Source organism: Bos grunniens, chromosome 16, assembly GCF_055505025.1.
Source record: "Bos grunniens cultivar Pamir isolate PY7600 chromosome 16, Bosgru_T2T1.0, whole genome shotgun sequence".
Taxonomy (NCBI): Eukaryota; Metazoa; Chordata; class Mammalia; order Artiodactyla; family Bovidae; genus Bos; species Bos grunniens.
Genome location: NC_141180.1, coordinates 36677843 through 36698541, shown reverse-complemented (window position 1 = coordinate 36698541; position 20699 = coordinate 36677843). Strand labels below are relative to the sequence as shown.

The 20699-nt window shown below is 45.5% G+C and overlaps 1 protein-coding gene and 1 long non-coding RNA gene across 5 annotated transcripts in view; one reads left to right on the top strand and one right to left on the bottom strand.

The window, feature by feature from the left end:
• The window catches only part of LOC147356593 (solute carrier family 2, facilitated glucose transporter member 5), a 44647-nt gene that overhangs the window by 1151 nt on the left and 22797 nt on the right, over positions 1-20699 (top strand). Inside the window, exon 1 of one of the 4 annotated variants that reach the window (XM_086344317.1) lies at positions 9290-9447. The exons of 2 other annotated variants lie outside the window; for them this stretch is intronic. In XM_086344317.1, coding sequence (XP_086200443.1) covers positions 9313-9447 — 135 coding nt within the window. In that variant the 5' untranslated portion in view covers positions 9290-9312. Of the gene's footprint in view, positions 1-9289; positions 9448-16323; positions 16415-20699 lie in introns of those variants that run through there. One more of the 4 variants, XM_086344320.1, reaches the window with a different exon arrangement.
• LOC147356594 (uncharacterized) lies at positions 246-4145 on the bottom strand. Its single transcript, XR_015143366.1, has 3 exons — positions 4010-4145; positions 3474-3639; positions 246-751 (listed from the first exon to the last, which is right to left on the bottom strand). It is a non-coding gene; the product is annotated as an uncharacterized LOC147356594 (long non-coding RNA).

The window sequence follows — 20699 nt, the reverse complement described above, 5'->3', positions numbered from 1 at the left end:
TCTGGCCTGCTTACCATTGTCTTGACCTTCTTTGTTCTCAGGAATGGGAAAGAAAAAAACTCATTCCTCTTTTTTCCTTTTCACTGCAACAGTTAGAAATGTAAAACATGTTATCTTGTCCTGGGACATCAGTGGCACCAGATTCTGGGGGATGCTGTAACTGCCCAGCCACAAACCAACTGGAGGCGAGGGTGGCACTGATTTAGAGACTTTGCTGATGTCGAGTAAAAACTACACTCACAACCTGAAAGTAGAGTTATTTTATTTGGTGAAAATGTTTAGGACTCCGAGCCTGGGAGACAGCATCTCAATAGCTCTGAGAAAACTGCTCCAAGGAGGCAGGAGGGGAAGTCAGGCTACAAACAAGTTTGTAACAAAGGGAGCAGGCAATCTGAACATCAAAGATCAGATATTAAGTTAAGGAGTTTAGCGTTCTATACACGGGAAGCTGCAAGCCTCTGGGCTCACTGAATTCATTCCTTTCGTATGCACCTCAGCTATCTGGGGCTAAATCCTATTTCCTTGTTCACCTTAAGGAGTGAGGATGTGGCAGATGGCTGCTTCTTGCATTCCCCCAGCTCCTCAGCAATCACCGTGGGGGGTGCGGGGCAGCATCCATGGAGCCCTCATTCACGTTTGGAGGCCAGTAATCGCTGATGGCTGGGACATTTCTTGTTTGTTGATATGGCTGGAGATATCTTCACTTCACACTGTTATCTGTGATGCTCCCACCAAGGTTGATTTCAAACCACTGTAGGAAAAACCACGTGCTTCAGTGTAAAGTCGTGCGTTGCTCAGAGTGGACTTCCTGTTGGCACAAGGCTCTACCCCTATACTACCTTTGAGCTTACAGTTCTGCGAGTTGTAGGTGCCTGATGCTGGAACTCACACAATTCAACATCCAAAAAAAAAAAATTCCAATACCAAATTTTCAAATGGGCAGAGGATCTGAATAGACATTTTATTTCCAAGACATACAGATGGCCAACAGACACATGAAAAGATACTCAAGGTTGCTGATCATCAAGGAAATTCAAGTCAAAGCCACCAGGAGATATCACCTTATACCTCTCAGAGCAGCTATTAGCAAAAAGACAACAAAGAAGTGTTGATGTGCATGTAGGGAGACGGGAACCCTTGCACTGTTGGTGGGAATGTAAATTGGTACAACAGTTATTGTTGCTGGCTGAAATCTTGGCTTTCTCTGCCGATCGAAGCTGAATAAAAAAAATACAGAGTGTGGGGGAAATAAAAAGGTGATTTTCATTCTCAGTTGGCAGAGAGGGGAACACAGTGGGCTCATGCCTCAAGAACTGTGCCCCCCACCATGGGGCACCTAGGGGCTTATATCAGATAAGGGCTCACAGTCAGGGGTCGGTGACGAGGAACAAAGGTTTTAAGATCTTGTCTCCTTCCTCTTCCATTGTTTAAAAAGCAGTCTCAGGCTGTCAGTAACCCAGCAATTAAGTCTGGCAGTTTGGTGGCTCTGGAGCCTTCTTTATGGTGTGTAGAAAAGAAGAACTACAAAGGGAGGAGATAATAGCTGTGAAATGTAGCTCCTACAGAGGGGGCAGAAAAAGCAAACTCAGTTACAGACATGCAGAGCTTGGAGCAGTTAAAGTAAAAAAACTAGAAATGTTCAGGCCTGCTCACTGTTCTCTTTATCTTCTTTGTTCTCAGGGAAGAGAAAGAAAAAAACTCATCCCTCTTTTTCATTTTCACTGCAACGTTATGGAAAACAGTATAGAGGTTCCTTGAAAAATTAAAAACAGCACTACCGTATGATCCAGCAATTCTACTCCTGGGTATTTATCCAACAAAAATGAAAACACTAATTTGAAAAGATGTATGAATCTTTTCATATGTGTATATGTGTATATATGTGTTTATTATGGGATTTCCTGGTGGCTTGGTGGTAAGGAATCTACCTGCCAATACAGGAGACGGGAGTTCAATCTCTGGTCCAGGAAGATCCCCTGGAGATGGAAATGGCCACCCACTCCAGTATTCCTGCCTTGGAAAATCGCATGGACAGAGAGGAGCCTGGCAGGCTATAGTACACAGGGTCACAAAAGAGTCAGACACAACTTAGCAACTAAATAGCAACAACATGTTCACTGCAGCATTATTTACAACAGCCAATATACGGAAGCAACCCAAGTGTCCACTGATAGATGAATAGATGAAGAAGCGGTAGGAATTCGCTGGTGTTGCAGTGGTTAAGACTCCGCACTTTTACTGCCAAGGGCTTGGGTTCAATTCTTGACCAGGAAACTAAGATCCTGCAAGCCTTACAGCATGGCCAAAAAGAAGAAGTGGTATACACACACACACACACACACACAATGGAATACTTCTTAGCCATAAAAAAGAATGGAATCTTGGAACTAGACAATAATACTGTAAAATTAAATTTCACTTAATGCTAAGTGAAACAAGTCAGACAGAGAAAGACAAATCTTCTTATGATTTCACTTACATGTGGAATCTAAAAGGTGAAACAAATGAAGAAACATAAGAAAAGAGAATCAGAGTCATAGATACAGAGAACAAACAGGCAGTTGCCAGAGGAGGTAAAAGGTGGGAGGAAGAGAGGAACAGGTGAGGGAGAGTAAGAGTTAAAAAATGAATGACTCACTGGCATGGAAGGTACAATGTGGAGAGCAGAGTCTACAACTACGTAATGTCTTTGTAGGGTGACATACTGTAAGTAGATCATTTTGAAAAGTATAGAAATAGTCACTGGGTTGTACACCAGGAACAAACACAATGCCGTAGTTCAATTATGCTTCAAAAACAAACAAACTCATGGGGAAAGAGATGAGATGAGTGGCTGCCAGAGGCTGGAGAAAGAGGAATTGGATGAAAGTGACCAAAAGGTACAAACTTCCAGTTTCAAGAGAAATAAGTGCTAGGGGTGTAAAGTACAGCAAGGTAAATAAAATTAACAACACTGTATGTTACACATGAAGGTTGTTAATTGAGTAAATCCTAAGCGTTCTTATCATAAGGAAAATATTTTTTTCTTTTTCTTTCATTTTGCATCTGTATGAGATGATGGATGCTCACTAAACTTATTGTGATAATTGTTTCATGATGTATGTAAGCCAACTCGTTATGCTGTACACTTTAAGCAGTGCTGTCTGTATGTCAACTCCATCTCAATAAAACTGGAAGGAAAAAAGTCATAATTTTCACTTTTTTTGAAAAGTTTCTTTTTTTTTTTTTTTTTTGGCTGCACAGCATGCAGGATCTTTGTTCCCCACCGAGGGATCAAACCCTTGCCCCCTGCAGTGAAAGCGCAGAATCTTAACCACTGTACTGCCAGGGAAATCCCTGAAAATTATCCTTTAACACTATTAATATGAGGTCAAAACCATAGAGTCAGAGATGGGCAGTGGCATACCAAGGAATTTCAGCATTTATTCCCTTGCTTTTCATTTTATTTTAAAAAATTTTGTATATTTACTCACTTTTGTCTGTGCTGGGTCTTTGTCGCTCCGAGGGCTTTTCTCTAGTTGTGGTGAGCAGGGGTTACTCTCCAGTTGTGATGTGCAGGATTCTCATTGCAGTGGTTTCTCTTGCTGCAGAGCATGGGCTGTAGGGCGTCCGGGCTTCAGTAGCTGTGGCTCCTGGGCTCTAGAACACAGGCTCAATAGTTGTGGCACGTGGGCTCAGTTGCCCCGAAGCATGTGGGATCTTCTCGGATCAGGGAAAGAACCCTTGTCTCCTGCACTGGCAAGTGGATTCTTTACCACTGAACCACCAGGGAAGTCCTATTCCCTTTTTTTTTTAAGGAGAAATTCACATAAAATTAACCTTTTTAAAGTGTACAATTTAGTTGCGTTTAGTACCTTCACAATGTTGTATAATCACCACTCTATCTGGTTCCAAAGCATTTTCATCACCCTCAAAGGAAAATTCACACCCATTAAGCAATCATTCCCCCTTCTTCTCTCCCCTCAGCCCCTGGCAACCACCCATCTGCTCTCTGTCTCTACGGATTTACCTTTTCTGAATTTCCAGTATAAGTAGAATCCTACAACATGTGACATTTTTGTGCCTGGCTTCTTTCACGTAGCATAATGTTTTCAAGGCTAATGTGGCTTGTGTCGGTACTTCATTTCTTTTTATAGCTACATAATCCATTGTGTGTATATATCACAATCTGTTTATTCATTCATCCATTGGTGGAAGTGTGGGCTGTTTCCACCTTCTGGTTATAGTAAATAGGGTTATTATGAATATGCATATTCATATCTCTGCTTGAATGCCAACTTTTTTTTATTCTTTTGGAATTAAAATATATTTAGGAGTAGAATTGCTGAGTCCTAAAGTAATTCTATTTTTAACTTCTTAGGAAACCACCAAACTGTTTTCCAACAGCAGTTGCCCCATTTTACATTCCCGCGGGCAGCCTACAATGGTTCCAATTTCTCTGCATCCTTGCCCACACACAGATGAACCCTGAAGACAGTATGCTAAGTGAAATAAGACAGTCCAAAAGACAAATCCTCCAAGATTCCACTTACATGAAACAACTAAAGCAGTCAGGTTCACAGAAACAAAAAGTAGAATGGAGGTTGCCAGAGCTGGGGAATGTTAGTGTTTGTTGGATACAGAGCTTTAGTTTGCAAGATGAGAAAGTGCTGGAAGTTGGTTGTACAACAGTGAATATACTTAACACGACTGAACTGTACACCTAAAAATGGTCAATTTTATTATATGTTTGCTGTTTTGTTTTTATTTTTAACATGATGTGGGAAAAAAAGAGTTGTTTACCCAGGGTAATGTGTAACCAACAGAAGCCACTCATGTCCCTGAGAAGCCTCGTGATCCCCTGGCTTTCACCCATCTCCGTGATTCCCAAGGGTCACTCCCTTTAGAGCATGGGCACCCTAATAGGTGAGGTCAAATTCTGTTCTTGGAAAGAAAACTTAGGAACCTTGTAAGGTCTCTGAAGCTTACTCACCAGGTGAGTCAGCATGATTGGCAGCCTTTTGCCTTGCAGGCATCTGATAAAATCTTGGGCCTGATTCAATGACGGCAGAATCTGGCCTGAGGAGAGAGAAAGCTTGGATCGGGCATGTTCTCTCCCTCCTCCTTCCACCCACGTTGCAGAGTTGGGTTCCAATGGCCAGAACCCAGCAGGCCTGGGCAAGGTGTAGTTGACCCCACTGCGCACCAGGCTTGGGAAGTCTTGTGTCAACCTCTCAGACCCCTGCACCAGGAGCGCTGCCTGTGTGGAGGGCTGGGTGCAAGCCGGGACCTGTTAATTACTCCTTCCTTACCTAATCCTGGAATGGGGATGACCCAGAGCTGTCTCCTGCCTTCCTGCCCCTCCTTCCAATCAAACAGTGCACACACCCCTTGGTAGCAGCCTCGCTTTGTGTCCTCCGAGACATGTGCAGGTACTCTAATGCGATACACATGTTCCTAAGGAAACCCACCTTCTATAACATAGCATATAAAGTACGGCGCTTAAGAGGAAAACAGGGTTGAGGCGGACCACCAGGCAATTTTAACATCTGAACACAAACAAAAGCAAATGCAGTCTAAAAGACAACTGAGTAAATCTCCACTGTTGTTTGTACCCAGCAGGCCACAGGGTTCTTGCTCGCTCCTTTAAAATGAGGGTCCTTAGGTGGTTTGCTTCTAGTAGAGAGCTGTTTCATCACAATTTAAAATCTGATTGAGAATCCACGGTGGTCCACTGGTTAGGACTCAATGCTTTCACTACCTGGGGCCTGTGTTCAACCCCCTAGTTGGAGAACTAAAATCCCACAAGCTGCACAGCTCAGTCAAAAAATCTAACAAACCTGATTTTGACTGTAATCAATTAAAGCAAACAAATATATCAGTTCAGTTCAGTCACTCAGTCGTATCCGACTCTGCAACCCCATGGACTCCCGCAAGCTGGGCTTCCCTGTCCATCACCAACTCCCGGAGCTTGCTCAAACTCATGTCCATCAAATTGGTGATGCCATCCAACCATCTCATCCTCTGTCATCCCCTTCTCCTCCTGCCTTCTATCTTTCCCAGCATTAGGGTCTTTTCCAGTGAGTCAGTCCTTCATATGAGGTGGCCAAATATTGGAGTTTCAGCTTCAGCATCAGTTCTTCCAATGAATGTTTAGGACTGATTTCCTTTAGGATTGACTGGTTTGATCTCCTTGCAGTCCCAGGGACTCTCAAGAGTCTTCTCCAACACCACAGTTCAAAAGCATCAATTCTTTGGCACTCAGCTTTCTTTATAGTCCAACTCACATCCATACATGACTACTGGAAAAATGATAGCTTTGACTATATGGACCTTTGTTGGCAGAGTAATGTCTCTGCTTTTTAATATGCTGTCTAGGTTGGTCATAGCTTTTCTTCCAAGAAGTAAGCGTCTTTTAGTTTTCATGGCTGCAGTCACCATCTGCAGGGATTTTGGAGCCCCCCAAAATAAAGTCTCTAACTGTTTCCATTGTTTCCTCATCTATTTGCCATGAAGTGATGGGACCGGATGCCATGATTTTCATTTTTGAATGTTGAGTTTTAAACCAGCTTTTTCACTCTCCTCTTTCACTTTCATTAGGAGTCTTTTTAGTTCCTCTTCACTTTCTACCATAAGGGTGCTGTCATCTGCATATCTGAAGTTATTGATATTTCTCCCAGCCATCTTGATTCCAGCCTGTGTTTCATCCAGCCTTCATCCAGCCAGTACATCCATTTTGCATGATGTACTCTGCATATAAGGTAAATAAGCAGGGTGACAATATACAGCCTTGATGTACTTTTTTCCCAATTTGGAACCAGTCTGCTGTTTGGAACCATGTTTGGAACTATGTCCAATTCTAATTGTTGCTTTTTGACCTGCATACAGATTTCTCAGGAGGCAGGTCAGGTGGTCTGGTATTCCCATCTCTTGAAGAATTTTCCAGTTGGTTGTGATCCACACAGTCAAAGGCTTTGGTGTAGTCATTGAAGAAGAAGTAGATGCTTTTCTAGAAATCGCTTATGTTTTCTTTTTCTATGATCCAATGGATGTTGGCAGTTTGATCTCTGGTTTCTCTGCCTGTTCTAAATCCAGCATGAACATCTGGAAGTTCATGGTTCATTTACTGTTGAAGCCTGGCTTGGAGAATTTTGAGCATTACTTTGCTAGTGTGTGAGATGAGTGCAAATGTGCAGTAGTTTGAACGTTCTTTGGTATTGCCTTTCTTTGGGATTGGAATGAACACTGACCTTTTCCAGTCCTATTGCCACTGCTGAGTTTTCCAAATTTGCTGGCATATTGAGTGCAACACTTTAACAGCATCATCTTTTAGGGTTTGCAATAGCTCAACTGGAATTCCATCACCTCCACTAGCTTTGTATGTAGTGATGCTTCCTAAGACCCACTTGACTTCAGGATATCTGGCTCTAGGTCATTGATCACACACCATAGTGGTTATCTGGGTCATGAAGATATTTTTTCTATAGTTCTTCTGTGTATTCTTGCCACCTCTTCTTAATATCTTCTGCTGCTGTTAGGTCCATACCATTTCTGTCCTTTATTGTGCCCATCTTTGCATGAAATGTTCCCTTGGTATCTATAATTTTCTTGAAGAGATCTCTAGTCTTTCCCATTCTACTGTTTTCCTGTATTTCTTTGCATTGATCACTAAGGAAGGCTTTCTTATCTCTCCTTGCTATTCTTTGGAACTCTGCATTCAAATGAGTATGTCTCCTTTTCTCCCTTGCCTTTAGCTTCTCTTCTTTCTCAGCTATTTTTAAGGCCTCTGCAGACAACCATTTTACCTTTTTGCATTTCTTTTTCTTGGGGATGGTCTTGATCACTGCCTCCTGTACAATGTCACAAACCTCTGTCCACAGTTCTTCAGACACTCTATCAGATCTAATCCTTTGAATATATTTGTCACTTCCACTGTATAATCGTGAGGGATTTGATTTAGGTCATACCTGAATGGTCTAGTAGTTTTCCCTAGTTTCTTCAATTTAAGTCTGAATTTTGCAATAAGGGGTTCATGATCTGAGCCACAGTCTGCTCCCAGTCTTATTTTTGCTGACTGTATAGAGCTTCTCCATTTTCATCTGCAAAGAACATATTCAATCTGATTTTGGTGTTGATCAACTGGTGATGTCCATGTGTAGATTAGTCTCTTGTGTTGCTGGAAGAGAATGTTTGCTATGACCAATGCGTTCTCTTTGCAAAACTCTGTTAGCCTTTGCCCTGCTTCATTTTGTACTCCAAGGCCAAACTTGCCTGTTACTCCAGGTGTCTCTTGACTTCCTACTTTTGCATTCCAGTCCCCTTATAATGAAAAGGACATCTTTTTGGGTGTTAGTTCTAGAAGGTCTTATAGGTCTGCATAGAACTGTTCAACTTCAGCTTCTTCAGCATTACTAGTTGGGGCATAGACTTGGATTACTGTGATATTGGGTGGTTTGCCTTGGAAAAAACAGAGATCATTCTGTCATTTTTGAGATTGCACCCAAGTACTGCACTTCAGACTCTGTTGTTGACTATGAGGGCTACTCCATTTCTTCTAAGGGATTCTTGCCCACAGTATATTCAGATATAATGAATAATTATAATTCAGATATAATGGTTATCTGAATCAAATTCACCCTTTCCAGTCCATTTTAGTTCACTGATTCCTAAAATGTTGATGTTTACTCTTGCCATCTCCTGTTTGACCACTTCCAATTTGCCTTGATTCATGAACATAACATTCCAGGTTCCTATGCAATATTGTTCTTTATAGCATCGGACTTTATTTCCATCACCAGTCACATACACAACCGAGAGTTGTTTATGCTTTGGCTCTGTTTCTTTATTCTTCCTGGAGTTATTTCTTCACTCTTCTCCAGTAACATATTGGGCACCTATCGACCTGAGAAGTTTATCTTTCAATGCATATCTTTTGCCTTTTCATACTGTTCATGGGGGTTCTCAAGGCAAGAAACTAAAGTGGTTTTCCATTCCCTTCTCCAGTCAACCAAGTTTTGTCAGAACTCTCCACCTTGACCCATCAGTCTTGGGTGGGCCTACGAGGCATGGCTCATAGTTTCAATGAGTTAGACAAGGTTGTGGTCCATGTGATCGGTTTGATTAGTTTTCTGTTGTTGTGGTTTACATTCTCTCTGCCCTCTGACAGATAAGGATAAGAGGCTTATGGAAACTTCCTGATAGGAGAGACTTGACTGTGGGGGAAACTGGGTCTTGTTCTGATGGGCGAGGCTGTGCTCAGTAACTCTTTAATTCAACTTTCTGTTGGTGAGTGGGGCTGTGTTCCCTCCCTGTTGTTTGATCTGAGACCAAACTATGGTGGAGATGATGAAGATAACGGTGACCTCAGTCAAAAGGTCCCATGCACGCACTGCTACACTCAGAGCCCCTGATCCTGCAGCAGGCCACTGCCAACCCATGGCTTCGTCGAAGACTCCTGGACACTCACAGGCAAGTCTGGGTCGGTCTTTTGTGGGGTCACTGCTCCTTTCTCCTGGGTCCTGGTGCGCACAAGACACAAGAGTCTGTTTTCCTGCTGCTGCTAAGTCACGTCAGTCGTGTCCAACTCTGTGCGACTCCACAGACGGCAGCCCACCAGGCTCCTCCATCCGTCCCTGGGATTCTCCAGGCAAGAACACTGGAGTGGGTTGCCATTTCCTTCTCCAGGACTTACACAGGACTCCCTGTGAAAGTTCGTCTGCTCAGCGGCTCTATGGTGGGGTTAATGGCAACCTCCTCCAAGAGGACTTATGCCACACTGAGCTCTGCTGCACCCAGAGCCCCTGCCCCTGTGGCAGGCCACTGCAGACCCATACTTCCACAGGAGACCCTCAAACACTCAAAGGCAGGTCTGGCTCAGTCTCGGTGGGGTCTCTGGGTTCTGGTGCGCACAAGGTTTTGTTTGAGCCCTCCTAGCATCTGAGCTTCCCTCATAGTTCAGTTGGCAAAGAATCCACCTGCAATGCAGGAGACATAGTTTCGATTTCTGGGTTGGGAAGATCCACTGGAGAAGGGATAGGCTACCCACTCCAGTATTCTTGAGCTTCCCTGGTGGCTCAGCTGGTAATGAATCTGCCTGCAACGTGGGAGACCTGGGTTCGATTCCAGAGTTGGAATCCCCTGGAGAAGGGAAAGGCTACCCACTCCAGTATTCTGACCTGGAGCATTCCATGGACCATATAGACCATGGGGTTGCAAAGAGTCAGACACGACTGAGCAACTTTCACTTTCAGAGTATCTCTGGGGGGTATGGAATTTGATTCTAAATGTGATTTCACCCCTCCTACTGTCTTGCTGGGGCTTCTTCTTTGCCCTTGGACATGGGGTATCTTTTTTTGGTGGGATCCAACATTCTCCTGTTGATGATTGTTCAGTAGCAAGTTGCAGTTTTGGAGTTCTCACAGGAGAAGACAAGCGCATGTCCTTCTACTTTGCCATCTTGAAAGCAAAACCCCATTTGTTTATACACACACACACATATATATACATGCTGCTGCTGCTAAGTCGCTTCAGTCGTGTCCGACTCTGTGCGACCCCATAGACAGCAGCCCACAAGGCTCCTCTGTCCCTGGGATTCTCCAGGCAAGAATACTGGAGTAGGTTGCCATTTCCTTCTCCAATGCATGAAAGTGAAGAGTGAAAGTGAAGTTGCTCAGTCGTGCCCGACTCTTAGCGACCCCATGGACTGGAGCCTACCAGGCTCCTCTGTCCATGGGATTTTCTAGGCAAGAGTACTGGAGTGGGGTGCCATTGCCTTCTCTGATATATATACATAGGCTTATATATATATATATATATGTATGTATACATAGGCATATATATATATACACACACACAGATATATATATATATATATAAGCTTATATATGTGGCAACCCACTCCAGTACTCTTGCCTGGAGAATCCCTTGGGCAGAGGAGCCTGGTGGGCTACAGTCCATAGGGTTGCAGTCAGTCACGACTGAGCGATTGACACATACCCACACACATATATATAGGCTTCCCAGGTGGCACTAGTAGTAAAGAATCCACTTGCCAATGCAGGAAACCTAAGAGACACAGGCTCGATTTCTGGATCGGGAAGATCCCTTGGAGGAAGGTGTTGCAACCTACTCAAATATTCTTGCCTGAAGAATCCTATGGACAGAGGAGCCTGGCAGGCTACAGTCGATACCTCGCAAAGAGTCAGACACGACTGAGTGTTCTCTTTTCACTAGAGCACCTACAGCAGTCTCTGCAATAAAGGCCCACAACAAAACTTTAAACACTCCAGAACATTCCTAGTAGAGATGACATCAGCACTGTTCTGAAGCCCTGGTATCATTGTCTGATCTCAGAATGATGCCTAAAACTCGGCCTCTGCACTAGTGCTGAATCTCAGAGACAGAGTTTTGAGTCAAGTAGAAAACAATAGCTTTATTGCTTTGCCAGGCAAAGAGGGACAGAGAGGACTCATGCCCTTCACAAACTGTGTCCCAACCCAGGAGCATTAGATGATGAGTTTTACAGCAATAGTTCAAGGAGGGGATTGCTGATAAGATTAGAGTGTGTGCCTAAACTCCTTTAAACTAGTCTCTGGTAATCTGATGGGTTACTGCGGTTCCTTTAATCTAGAGAGCTTCTCTGGAATGAAGAATGCTGACATCTTCCATTTGTTGTGGAGTTTTGGTTCTACAAAGAGTTTAAAGATATTATTATGTGTATCCCTTGAGGCAGAACGAGGACCCTACCCCAAGGCTGCATTGTTATTTGTTGGCTGTTTCTTAAGGACTTTCTTTAAATCCCTTGTGGCTCAGAGGTTAAAGCCTGCAATGTGGGAGACCTGGGTTCGATCCTTGGGTCAGGAAGATCCCCGGAGAAGAAAATGGCAACCCACTCCAGTATTCTTGCCTGGAGAATCCCATGGATGGAGGAGCCTAGTGGACTACAGTCCATGGGGTTGCAAAGAGTCAGACACGACTGAGCGACTTAACTTTCACTAACTAACTTTCTCTTGTCTCTACTTTCCCTCCCTTCCCAGATTAGTAACAGCCCAATTCTACCCTTTGGGACTCAGGGAAAGTCATGGAGGTTGGAGTCTGTTCCCTACAAACAAGAAATGGGGTACACAGAAAGGCTTCTGTGCCTAGGAGCTGCACAGGGTCCTGTTCAGTTTCAAGAACAGCCCAGGGATTTGCCACTCTGCTGCGTGATGCTAATTCAACATCTCACATCTTGGTTACATTTTCCCATATAAACTTTTTCTTTTCAATTTCTGAAAATCTTCATTTTCAGAAAGACCATTTTTATTTTTTGTTTGTATTACAACAGTAATACAAAGATCCTCTTAATTCCCTTTGGTGTCAATCATCAAGTTTTGTCAATTTCCATCCTAAATATCTCTCAAATGCATGTATTTCTCTAACCTCTGCCACCATACAGTTCAGGCAACTGGTATCTTTGCCTGTGTCTGTGCTCAGTCACTTCATTCATGTCTGACTCTTTGCAGATCTATGGACTGTAGCCTGCCAGACTTCTCTGTCTATGGAATTCTCCAGGCAAGAACACCGGAGTGGGTTGTCATTTCCTCCTCCAGGGGATCTTCCTGACCTAGGGATTGAAGCTGAGTCGCTTGTGTCTCCTGCATTGGCAGGTGGATTCTTGATCACTGGTGCCACCCAGGAAGCCCATCTTTTGCCTGTTCAACAGCAAAAAATGAATCTTCTCTTCCCCAAATCCACTGGTCTCTTGTCTCCGCATCACTTCTCTTCTAGGCGGCCACAGTGAACTTTTAAAAACACAGCTCTGATCACCCTCCATCCTCTAATGCCTTGTCTCTTTTCCTAGAACAAAAATCAAGCTCTTTCACCCGGGCTATAAGTCTGGCCCTACCCACTTCCCCAGGCTCCTTCTTCATTTACTCTTCCTGTCTGGTGCTCTTCAGCTATACTGACCTTGCAATTTCTCTTCTGCCACAGGCCTTGGCATTTACTGTTCCTTATCTGGAAGGATGTCTCCACCACCCCATCGCCATCTCATCCCCTTTTGCTTTGCTGTCGTTCAGCCGTTAAGTTGTGTCCAACTCTTTGTGACCTCATGGACTGCAGCACACCAGGCTTTCCTGTCCTCCATTATTTCCCAGAGTCTGCTCAAACTCACATCCATTGAGTCGGTGATGCCATCCAACCATCTCATCTTCTGTCACCCCTTCTTTTCCTGCTCTCAATCTTTCCCAGCATCAGGGTCTTTTCCAATGTGTCAGCTCTTCACATCAGGTGGCCAAATATTGGTGCTTCAGCTTCAGCACTGGTCTATTCATCTTTCTTTCCCATTTCAGCTCAAGGTCACTTTTTTAGGGAAGACGTCCCTGACCAGCTCCCCAACCCTTCTTTAGAGCTCTTTTATAGTTACAAATTCATCAAGTGTTTTACCAGATGAAATTCTGCCTTCCCCGCTAGATTCTTAGCCACATGATATAGTTACACTTTATATTAAATGATGCTTAATAATAATAATATATGGTAATGATTTGGGAATGAGATCTGGGACCCAAATTCTCTTGTCAGATCTTGGCAAACAAGTATTCTTAGCAAACACTTTCTCCATTGTGAGAGATTAGAGAGTACCTAATCTAGGGAAAAGGACCCCAAAATTAGTTTTGGGGTCCTTTTCTGGATAAAATCCTAATATAATTTCCCTGTAATGAATCAAACTGTATGGAAGGTGGAGAAGAGAAAATCAGGAAAGTCCTGGCAGAACCTGAGTCTGGCCACTTTTCCCTTTTATTTATTTTTTAAATTAATTTTTATTGGAGTGTGATTGATTTACAATGTTGTCTTAGTTTCTGCTGAAAAGCAAAGTGAATCACTTATACATATATCCATCTTTTTTAGATTCTTTTCCCATATAGGTCATTACAGAGTGCTGCAAGTTTCCTGTGCTATACGATAGGTTCTTTTAGTTATCTCCTCTTTGCTTTAAAAATGATTCTTTGGCTCTCATCAGAGGTAGTTTCAAGCACAGGTCAGTTTCTTGGAAACATTAGTACGTGTTCCCAGGACACGCCTTGGTCTGCTATGTGCTATTGGGCAAAATGTCCTTAGGTTAATCAGTGGTGTTTATTATTGTCATTTTAAACCCCAAGACAAAATCGGATTTCAATCTGTAGTTTCCCTCCCTAGTTCAGAAGGAGAGGAGAGCAGGGCGGGAGAGCAAGGGCCAGAGATGTAAAGAAGACACTCCCCTCCTCCCAGCTCCCCGACACCCACACCCTCCCCCACCCCCCACCCTGCGCCTCCATCTCCTCCTCCCAATCCCCGTTTTCAGCTCTCGAGGGTAATAAATAAACATGGAAAGTTCAGTAAACCACAGACACTTGTAGAGGGCCATCCCAGGCCACACAGCAGGGACAGTCCCCGCTTCGGACCAGGGGGCCAGTCCGCGTTCTGATTCCCCATTATCCGTGGACGCCCCAAGGCCCGCCCTCCTCCCACGGGCCTAAAGGGTCCTGAGGACCCCAGGCTGCTGGGCCCGGGGCGGGGGGTGGGAAGGACCTGACAGGGGACAGACACAGACGACCTGAGCGGGGACAAGTCTGTTCCAGGCCCTCCGGGGTCCTCAGGTGCCCTCGAGGGTCCTGGGCTGAAGAGGCTTCAGACGGGTGGGGGAATCCCTGGGCAAGGGTAAGGAGGCGTTCTGCGCGCAGCATACCGGCGGCCTCCCCTCGGCGGCCTCCCCTCGGCGGCCTCCCCTCGGCGGCCTCCCCTCGGCGGCCTCCCCTCGGCGGCCTCCCCTCGGCGGCCTCCCAGCGCGTTCTCCCGCTCGCGCTGCGCTCCCGCCGCTGAGGCGTTGGTGACGCCGCGGCGGTGCCTGCCTGAGGCCTACGGAGCAGGTACTACCGCACCCCCAACCCCACCGCATCCTGGGCCTGTACCGCCGTCTCCTCCCCCACCCCCACTGCAGGTGGGAGGTGAAGGCTGCAGGAAGAGGAGAGGTCTGTGTCCCCCTCTCTCAGTTGTCAGCTCCCCGCGGGCCCGCAGGGGGCCAAGTGGAAGCTTTGGGCCAAGAAGTAGTTCTCTTGATTTCCTCTGGGCCTGGCAATGACCCATGATGGCAAACTTCTGACACTGCTTTTGTTTTCCCCAACCTGTCCCCTTTCTTCACTCTCCCCTCCCCGCCCGCCCCAACTAAAGTGCATTTTCTTTGGAGAATTTTTCAAAACTCTTTTGAAATAATTGGAAACCTCTGGTCTTGCCAAACCTTAGTTGGAAATCATTGTATTAGGGCTGTGACCCAGAAGGGAAAAAACAATAAGTGAGGTTAGAGAGAGAAAATGGTCAATGCCCACCTCCCCACTGCCCCCCAGTACACCCCAGACACATGTTAATGGGGAAGCAGGGACCACACACACACACACACACACACACACACACACACACACGGTCACCTTCGTCTGCAGCCTCCTACACAGAGGCACCAATTCCCCAGCTTGCCACTGATGCCAAGAACGGTGCCTGACACACAGTGGGCCCCCAATTAACTGTTACTTGAAAGTAAACCAGGTCATGTGCCTATATTAACTGTGGGGTTTGTGCCACAGCAAATAAAACAGGGACTATGCCCTGTAAGGGTGAAAACCTTGTGAGGCTTTGCTCTGGATTTTGGCTGCTTGACCTGGTGTGCCCCCATGACGGCTGAACACGTGCTGAGCGCAGGGGGCCAACAATGGCCTGGCCGTGAGTGAGGACCCAGACGAGCAGCTGTGACTCACTTTCCCTGCCCTGCAGATAAAGGGATTTGAAATATTTACTGCTTTTGCAATAGTGATGATTACACAGAAAATCGCATCCCTTGGCCACTCTGAGTTCCTTAAAAAGAAAAATAAGAAACTTTCCGAGAAAAGTGTTGCATGGTAATTTGGGCAAAAGCCGAGTCTCCTGCAGAGGGACTTGGCTGCAGGATTTCTGGCAGGGTTCTCTTCTGAGAAGCCACTAATGAGCCCGTCTCTTGCCCCTCTGTTACCTGGAGTATTGCAGGGTCAGTGGCACCTGTTGCTTTCCACGTTTTGTGACAGAAATAACCCTTCCAGTCACCCATCATGAGGCTGACTTTCGCAGTAAGAAAATACCGCAGACTGTCCCAATCAGGAAGGCACGGTGCCTACAGTCCCTGGGGGGTGCCCACTTGCTGAGCTAGACCCCAGACAGCTCCTTTCAAAAGAAGAAGTGAAAACAAGGCAAACGTCTGGGTTCCCGAAAGGGTTATTCTGCCTTAGACTGCCCATAAAAATGCTATTGGCTGTTACCTGGCTCGGCCAAAGTACATCCAGAATGTCTTCTCTCGCCATTCAGTGCATTTGGTATTTTGGCTGAAAGGAAACAAGCAGAACTCTGCACTTCCAGAGCAAAGATGGAGCCGCAGGATCCAGTCAAGAGGGAAGGGGTAAGTGTACTGTCAGGGAGGCAGTGAGGAGCAGCCCCGTCAGGACCTGTTCAGCATTGCTGGGGGATGCTCTTCAAAGTCGTGTGCACGGGGGGCCGCCCCCTCAGAGTTCACCCGCAGCTGGACTTTACAGGGACTAGAGAGAGGAGAGATTTAGAGACTTTTAGGTTTAAAGGTTCTTTGGGACGCATTCTTCTGGAACAGCTTTTCAAAGTAGTTAGAACAGAATTGATGGGACTCAAAGGGATTGATTTATCACAACTTCCTTAAGAACTTTAGATGAAGGGCTTCTGAAATCAGCAACAATATCCTTACCCATGGCCCCTGAGAGATTTTTTTTGATTTTATTTGATTTTGGCTTCTGGACATTTTCATTAACCTTTTCAGCAGGTAAATCCAGCTAAGCCAGTATGCAAAGAAGATAGAAAGGATGTTGCAGGATTTGAATGTAACTCAGCTCGGTAGCAGAGATTTCCTACCTTTTAGATAATGAGACTCCTTTTTTTTTAGAGACAAAAGATTTTTCTGGACTTCTTTCGAAGTGTGCTGCTGTATAATTGCTGTTGTTATTTTTGATTGTCTCTTGCTGTACTTTTGATTATCTTTTGATTGAGGAAAATGCATAGGGACCGAAAGGTAACATAAAAGTACTGACACTTTTAAGAAGTTTGCATTTTATTCACTGCAACAGCATCTGCTTATATTGATGGGAGTAGATACATATCTGTGCAAATTACTATTTATTCATAGATATGAGACCCTTGCCATGGTCAAGTTGGACACATGTTCTGGAGTTAATAGATTAAAGTGGGTTTGGAAGGCAGAAATGCCTGGGATTCATTTCTGCTCCAGCCTATTCTAGCTGTGGGAACTTGGGCAAGTTATTTAACTACTCTGTGCCTCCGTTTTTTCATCTATAAAATGGGAATGATAGCCTTGCCATTCACAGAGGGCTGCTGGAACAACTAAATGAGATAATGCATGTAAATTACCTAGCACAGAGTAGATCCGCCATACATATTATTCTTTAAATTTATTTTTGGCTGTACTGGGTCTTCGTTGCTGCACACAGACCCTCTCTAGTTGCAGTGAGCAGGGGCTACTCTTCGTTGAGGTGCACAGGCTTCTCCTTGAAGCGGCTTCTCTTGTGAAGCACGGGTTCTAGGCACACAGGCTTCAGGAACTGTGGTGCGTGGGCTTAGTAGTTGCATCACATAGGCTTAGCTGCTCCTCGGCATGGGGGATCTTCCCGGATCAGGGATCGAATCTGTGTCCTCTGCATTGACAGGCCGTTTCCCACCCACTGTCCCACCAGGGAGGTCCCCATATTATTATTTTTTGATCATCCTTTAGAGCAGGGCGCTACTGACATTCGGAGCTGTGGGGCCAGGGAGGGGGATGGTGGTGGCTGGCCTGGCTGTTGTAGGTTGTTTGGCATCATCTCTGGTGTCTGCTCACCAGATGCCAGTCTCACCCTCGCCCATGAGATTTCCTGCTTTGGAATCAGTGTGTCACGCCACAGGGCTTGTCTTGTGGACCTCATGGTAATAAGACCGTGCTAGGTCAAATGTTATCTCCTCTATTTTACAGAGAAGAGACTGTGAGATAACAAGAGCTTGGAGATTAGGGGATCAGGGGAAGCCCTGGTCCTTTCTGTGCCGCCTCTTCAGAGACTAATGCGCCGCCCAACTGTGTCCCCAAGTGCGGCTGCAAAATAACAGAAATGCCCCACGTGGTGGTCCCTGAAAATGAACGATGCATTTTGAAAGGACGTGATTAAACGGTTACATACAAAACATAATCATAGTCACTTGCTTCTGCGATCCCCCCCAGGAGGGAGGCCTCCTCCAGGGATCCATCCCAGGGAATGCATGCTGCCCCCCTTCCAGGCTCCTGAGGGCAGACCTAGTCCTTTGGTAAATACGTGCTGGGGGACATCAAAACAGAACTAAGCCAGTGGTGGCTGTGAAAAAGAACCTGCAAGTCACACAGCAAAGCTGAAGGGGGCATTTAGGAGCTGAGGAGAAGTGGGGACAGTGAGTGAGGCCATAGAGTCTGGGCGACCACCGGGGGTGGGGGTGGGGCCGCTGCTCAGGCTGGTGGGAAGGGCCCAGCTCTCTTTCCCTCTGGTGGCTGTGTGTGTGACCGCAACCTCACCGGCCTTTGGGTTCCTCATCTGTAAAGAGAAAAGACACAAATTTGGTGTGCCCGAAGACTTCCCACGGGGAAAAAAAGATTCTTGGGCTGAAAGACAAAATAAAATGGATTATAAAAAGAAAATGCCAGAATGCTTTGGAAGATGAAAGCAGAGGTTTTTTTGTGGCATGCCGCCACCAACTAGTTGAGTGTCATTGAGCAAGTAACTTCCCTCTGATTTGCATCGTTAATAATTAATATTGATAACAAACCTCTGATGTAATGTGTAACGCTTGTAGTGTGTACCACAAGTCAGCTGTGGGTCTGAGTGTTTCACATGTATGAACTCATTTATTCCCCACATCCATCCTGTGAGGAAAGCAGTATCATCATCCCCATTTTACAGATGAAGGACAGAGAAGTTTAGGAGCTGGCCCAAGGCCACACAGCCAGCAGCAAGAAAGGCAGCTGCGGACTCCCACAGAGACAGGGCACTTCCAGTTTGTCTATCTTTCCTCTCCTCAGCACTCGGACCTCAAGGAACGTTTGTGAGACTTTGGATTCATTCCATAGTGTGATAAAGTGACTTACTGTGTTAATAATTCATAGGAACTCTTATTTTCCCAGGATATTTTTGTTCTGACTGGAGATGCATGACAGGCAAAAGTCTTAGGCTGAGAGTGTCTCTCTGACGGTAGAAAAGAAATTGGAGCCAAATTCCTGAGAGATGGTTTGGGTGGGGCCTTCTTCCCAGAGACCTGGAATCACACCCTGTCAGAAATGTTCTCACCGTCTTGAAAAACAGGAAGCCAGCTTACTGTGGGCACGAGGGAAGTGACCCCTAGCTTTTCTCCAAACCACAAATCACAGCTCTCCCTGGTCTCGGACAACAGCCCCGTCTCGCGTCTCGAGGCCGCGGAGCCACTTGTCATTTTTTTTTTGGCTGTGCTGGGTCTTCATGGCTGTGTGGAGCTTTTCTCTAGTTGCAGCGAGTGAGGCTGTTCTTTGCTGCAATGCACAGGCTTCTCTTTGTAGGGGCTTCTCGTTGCCGAGCACAGTCTCTAGGGCACACGGGCTTCAGTAGCAGCTCCCAGGCTCTAGAGCACAGGCTCAATAGTTGCGGTGCATGGGCGTAGTTGCTCCGTAGCACGTGGGATATTCCTGACCAAGGATCGAACCCGTGTCTCCTGTACTGGCAGGCAGATTCTTTACCTCTGAGCCACCAAGGAAGCCCCTCTTGTCATTTTTAACAAGCTTGTGGGAGACCTGCACATCCTGTCTGGCCCCTTCCTCTCTTTCTCATGCCCTAATCCAACCCTGTACCAAATTCTTCCTTTTGTCCTCCTCACAAGTATTAAAAAAAAGAAGAAGAGAAGAGAGACAAAAAGGAAAGCTTAAATCTGAATTTCTTTCACACCCCTCTTTTATATAGTGTAATAACTTTATTGGGAATATAACTCCCAGACCATTTCACCCCTTTAAACTTATACAATTCAATATACATTCACAGAATTGAATAACTATCACCATAATCAATTAAAACTTTTTTAAATATATTTTTTTAAATTTATTTTTGGCTGCACTGGGTTTCTGTTGCTGTGCATAGGCTTTCTCTAGGTGTAGTGAGCCAGAACTGCTCTAGTTGCGAGACACAGGGCTTCTCACTGTGGTGGTTTTTCTTGTTGCAGAGCATGAGCTCTAGGGCACGCAGGCTTCAGCAGCTGTGGCACATGGGTTCAGTTGCCCTGCAGCATGTGAAATCTTCCCGGACCAGGGATCGAACCTGTGTCCCCTGCATTGACAGGCAGACTCTTAACCACTGGACAACCAGGGAAGTCCACCACAATCAATTTTACAAGATTTTCATCACCTTTAAAAGAAACTCTGTACCTATGGACAGTCACTCTGCATTTCCCCCATCTCCTCCTCTTCTCCCCCAACCCTGGGCAGTCACCGATTGATCTCTGTCTCCATGGATCTGTCTATTCCGGACATTTCACACAGATGGAACCAGGTGATCTGTGACTGGCTTCTTTCACGTAGCCCGTTTTCAAGGTCTGTTCACTTTGTAGGCCGTAACAGGGCTCCATTCTTTTTCACGGCCATGTAATATTTCACTGAATGACTATTCCACGTTTTGCTTATCAGT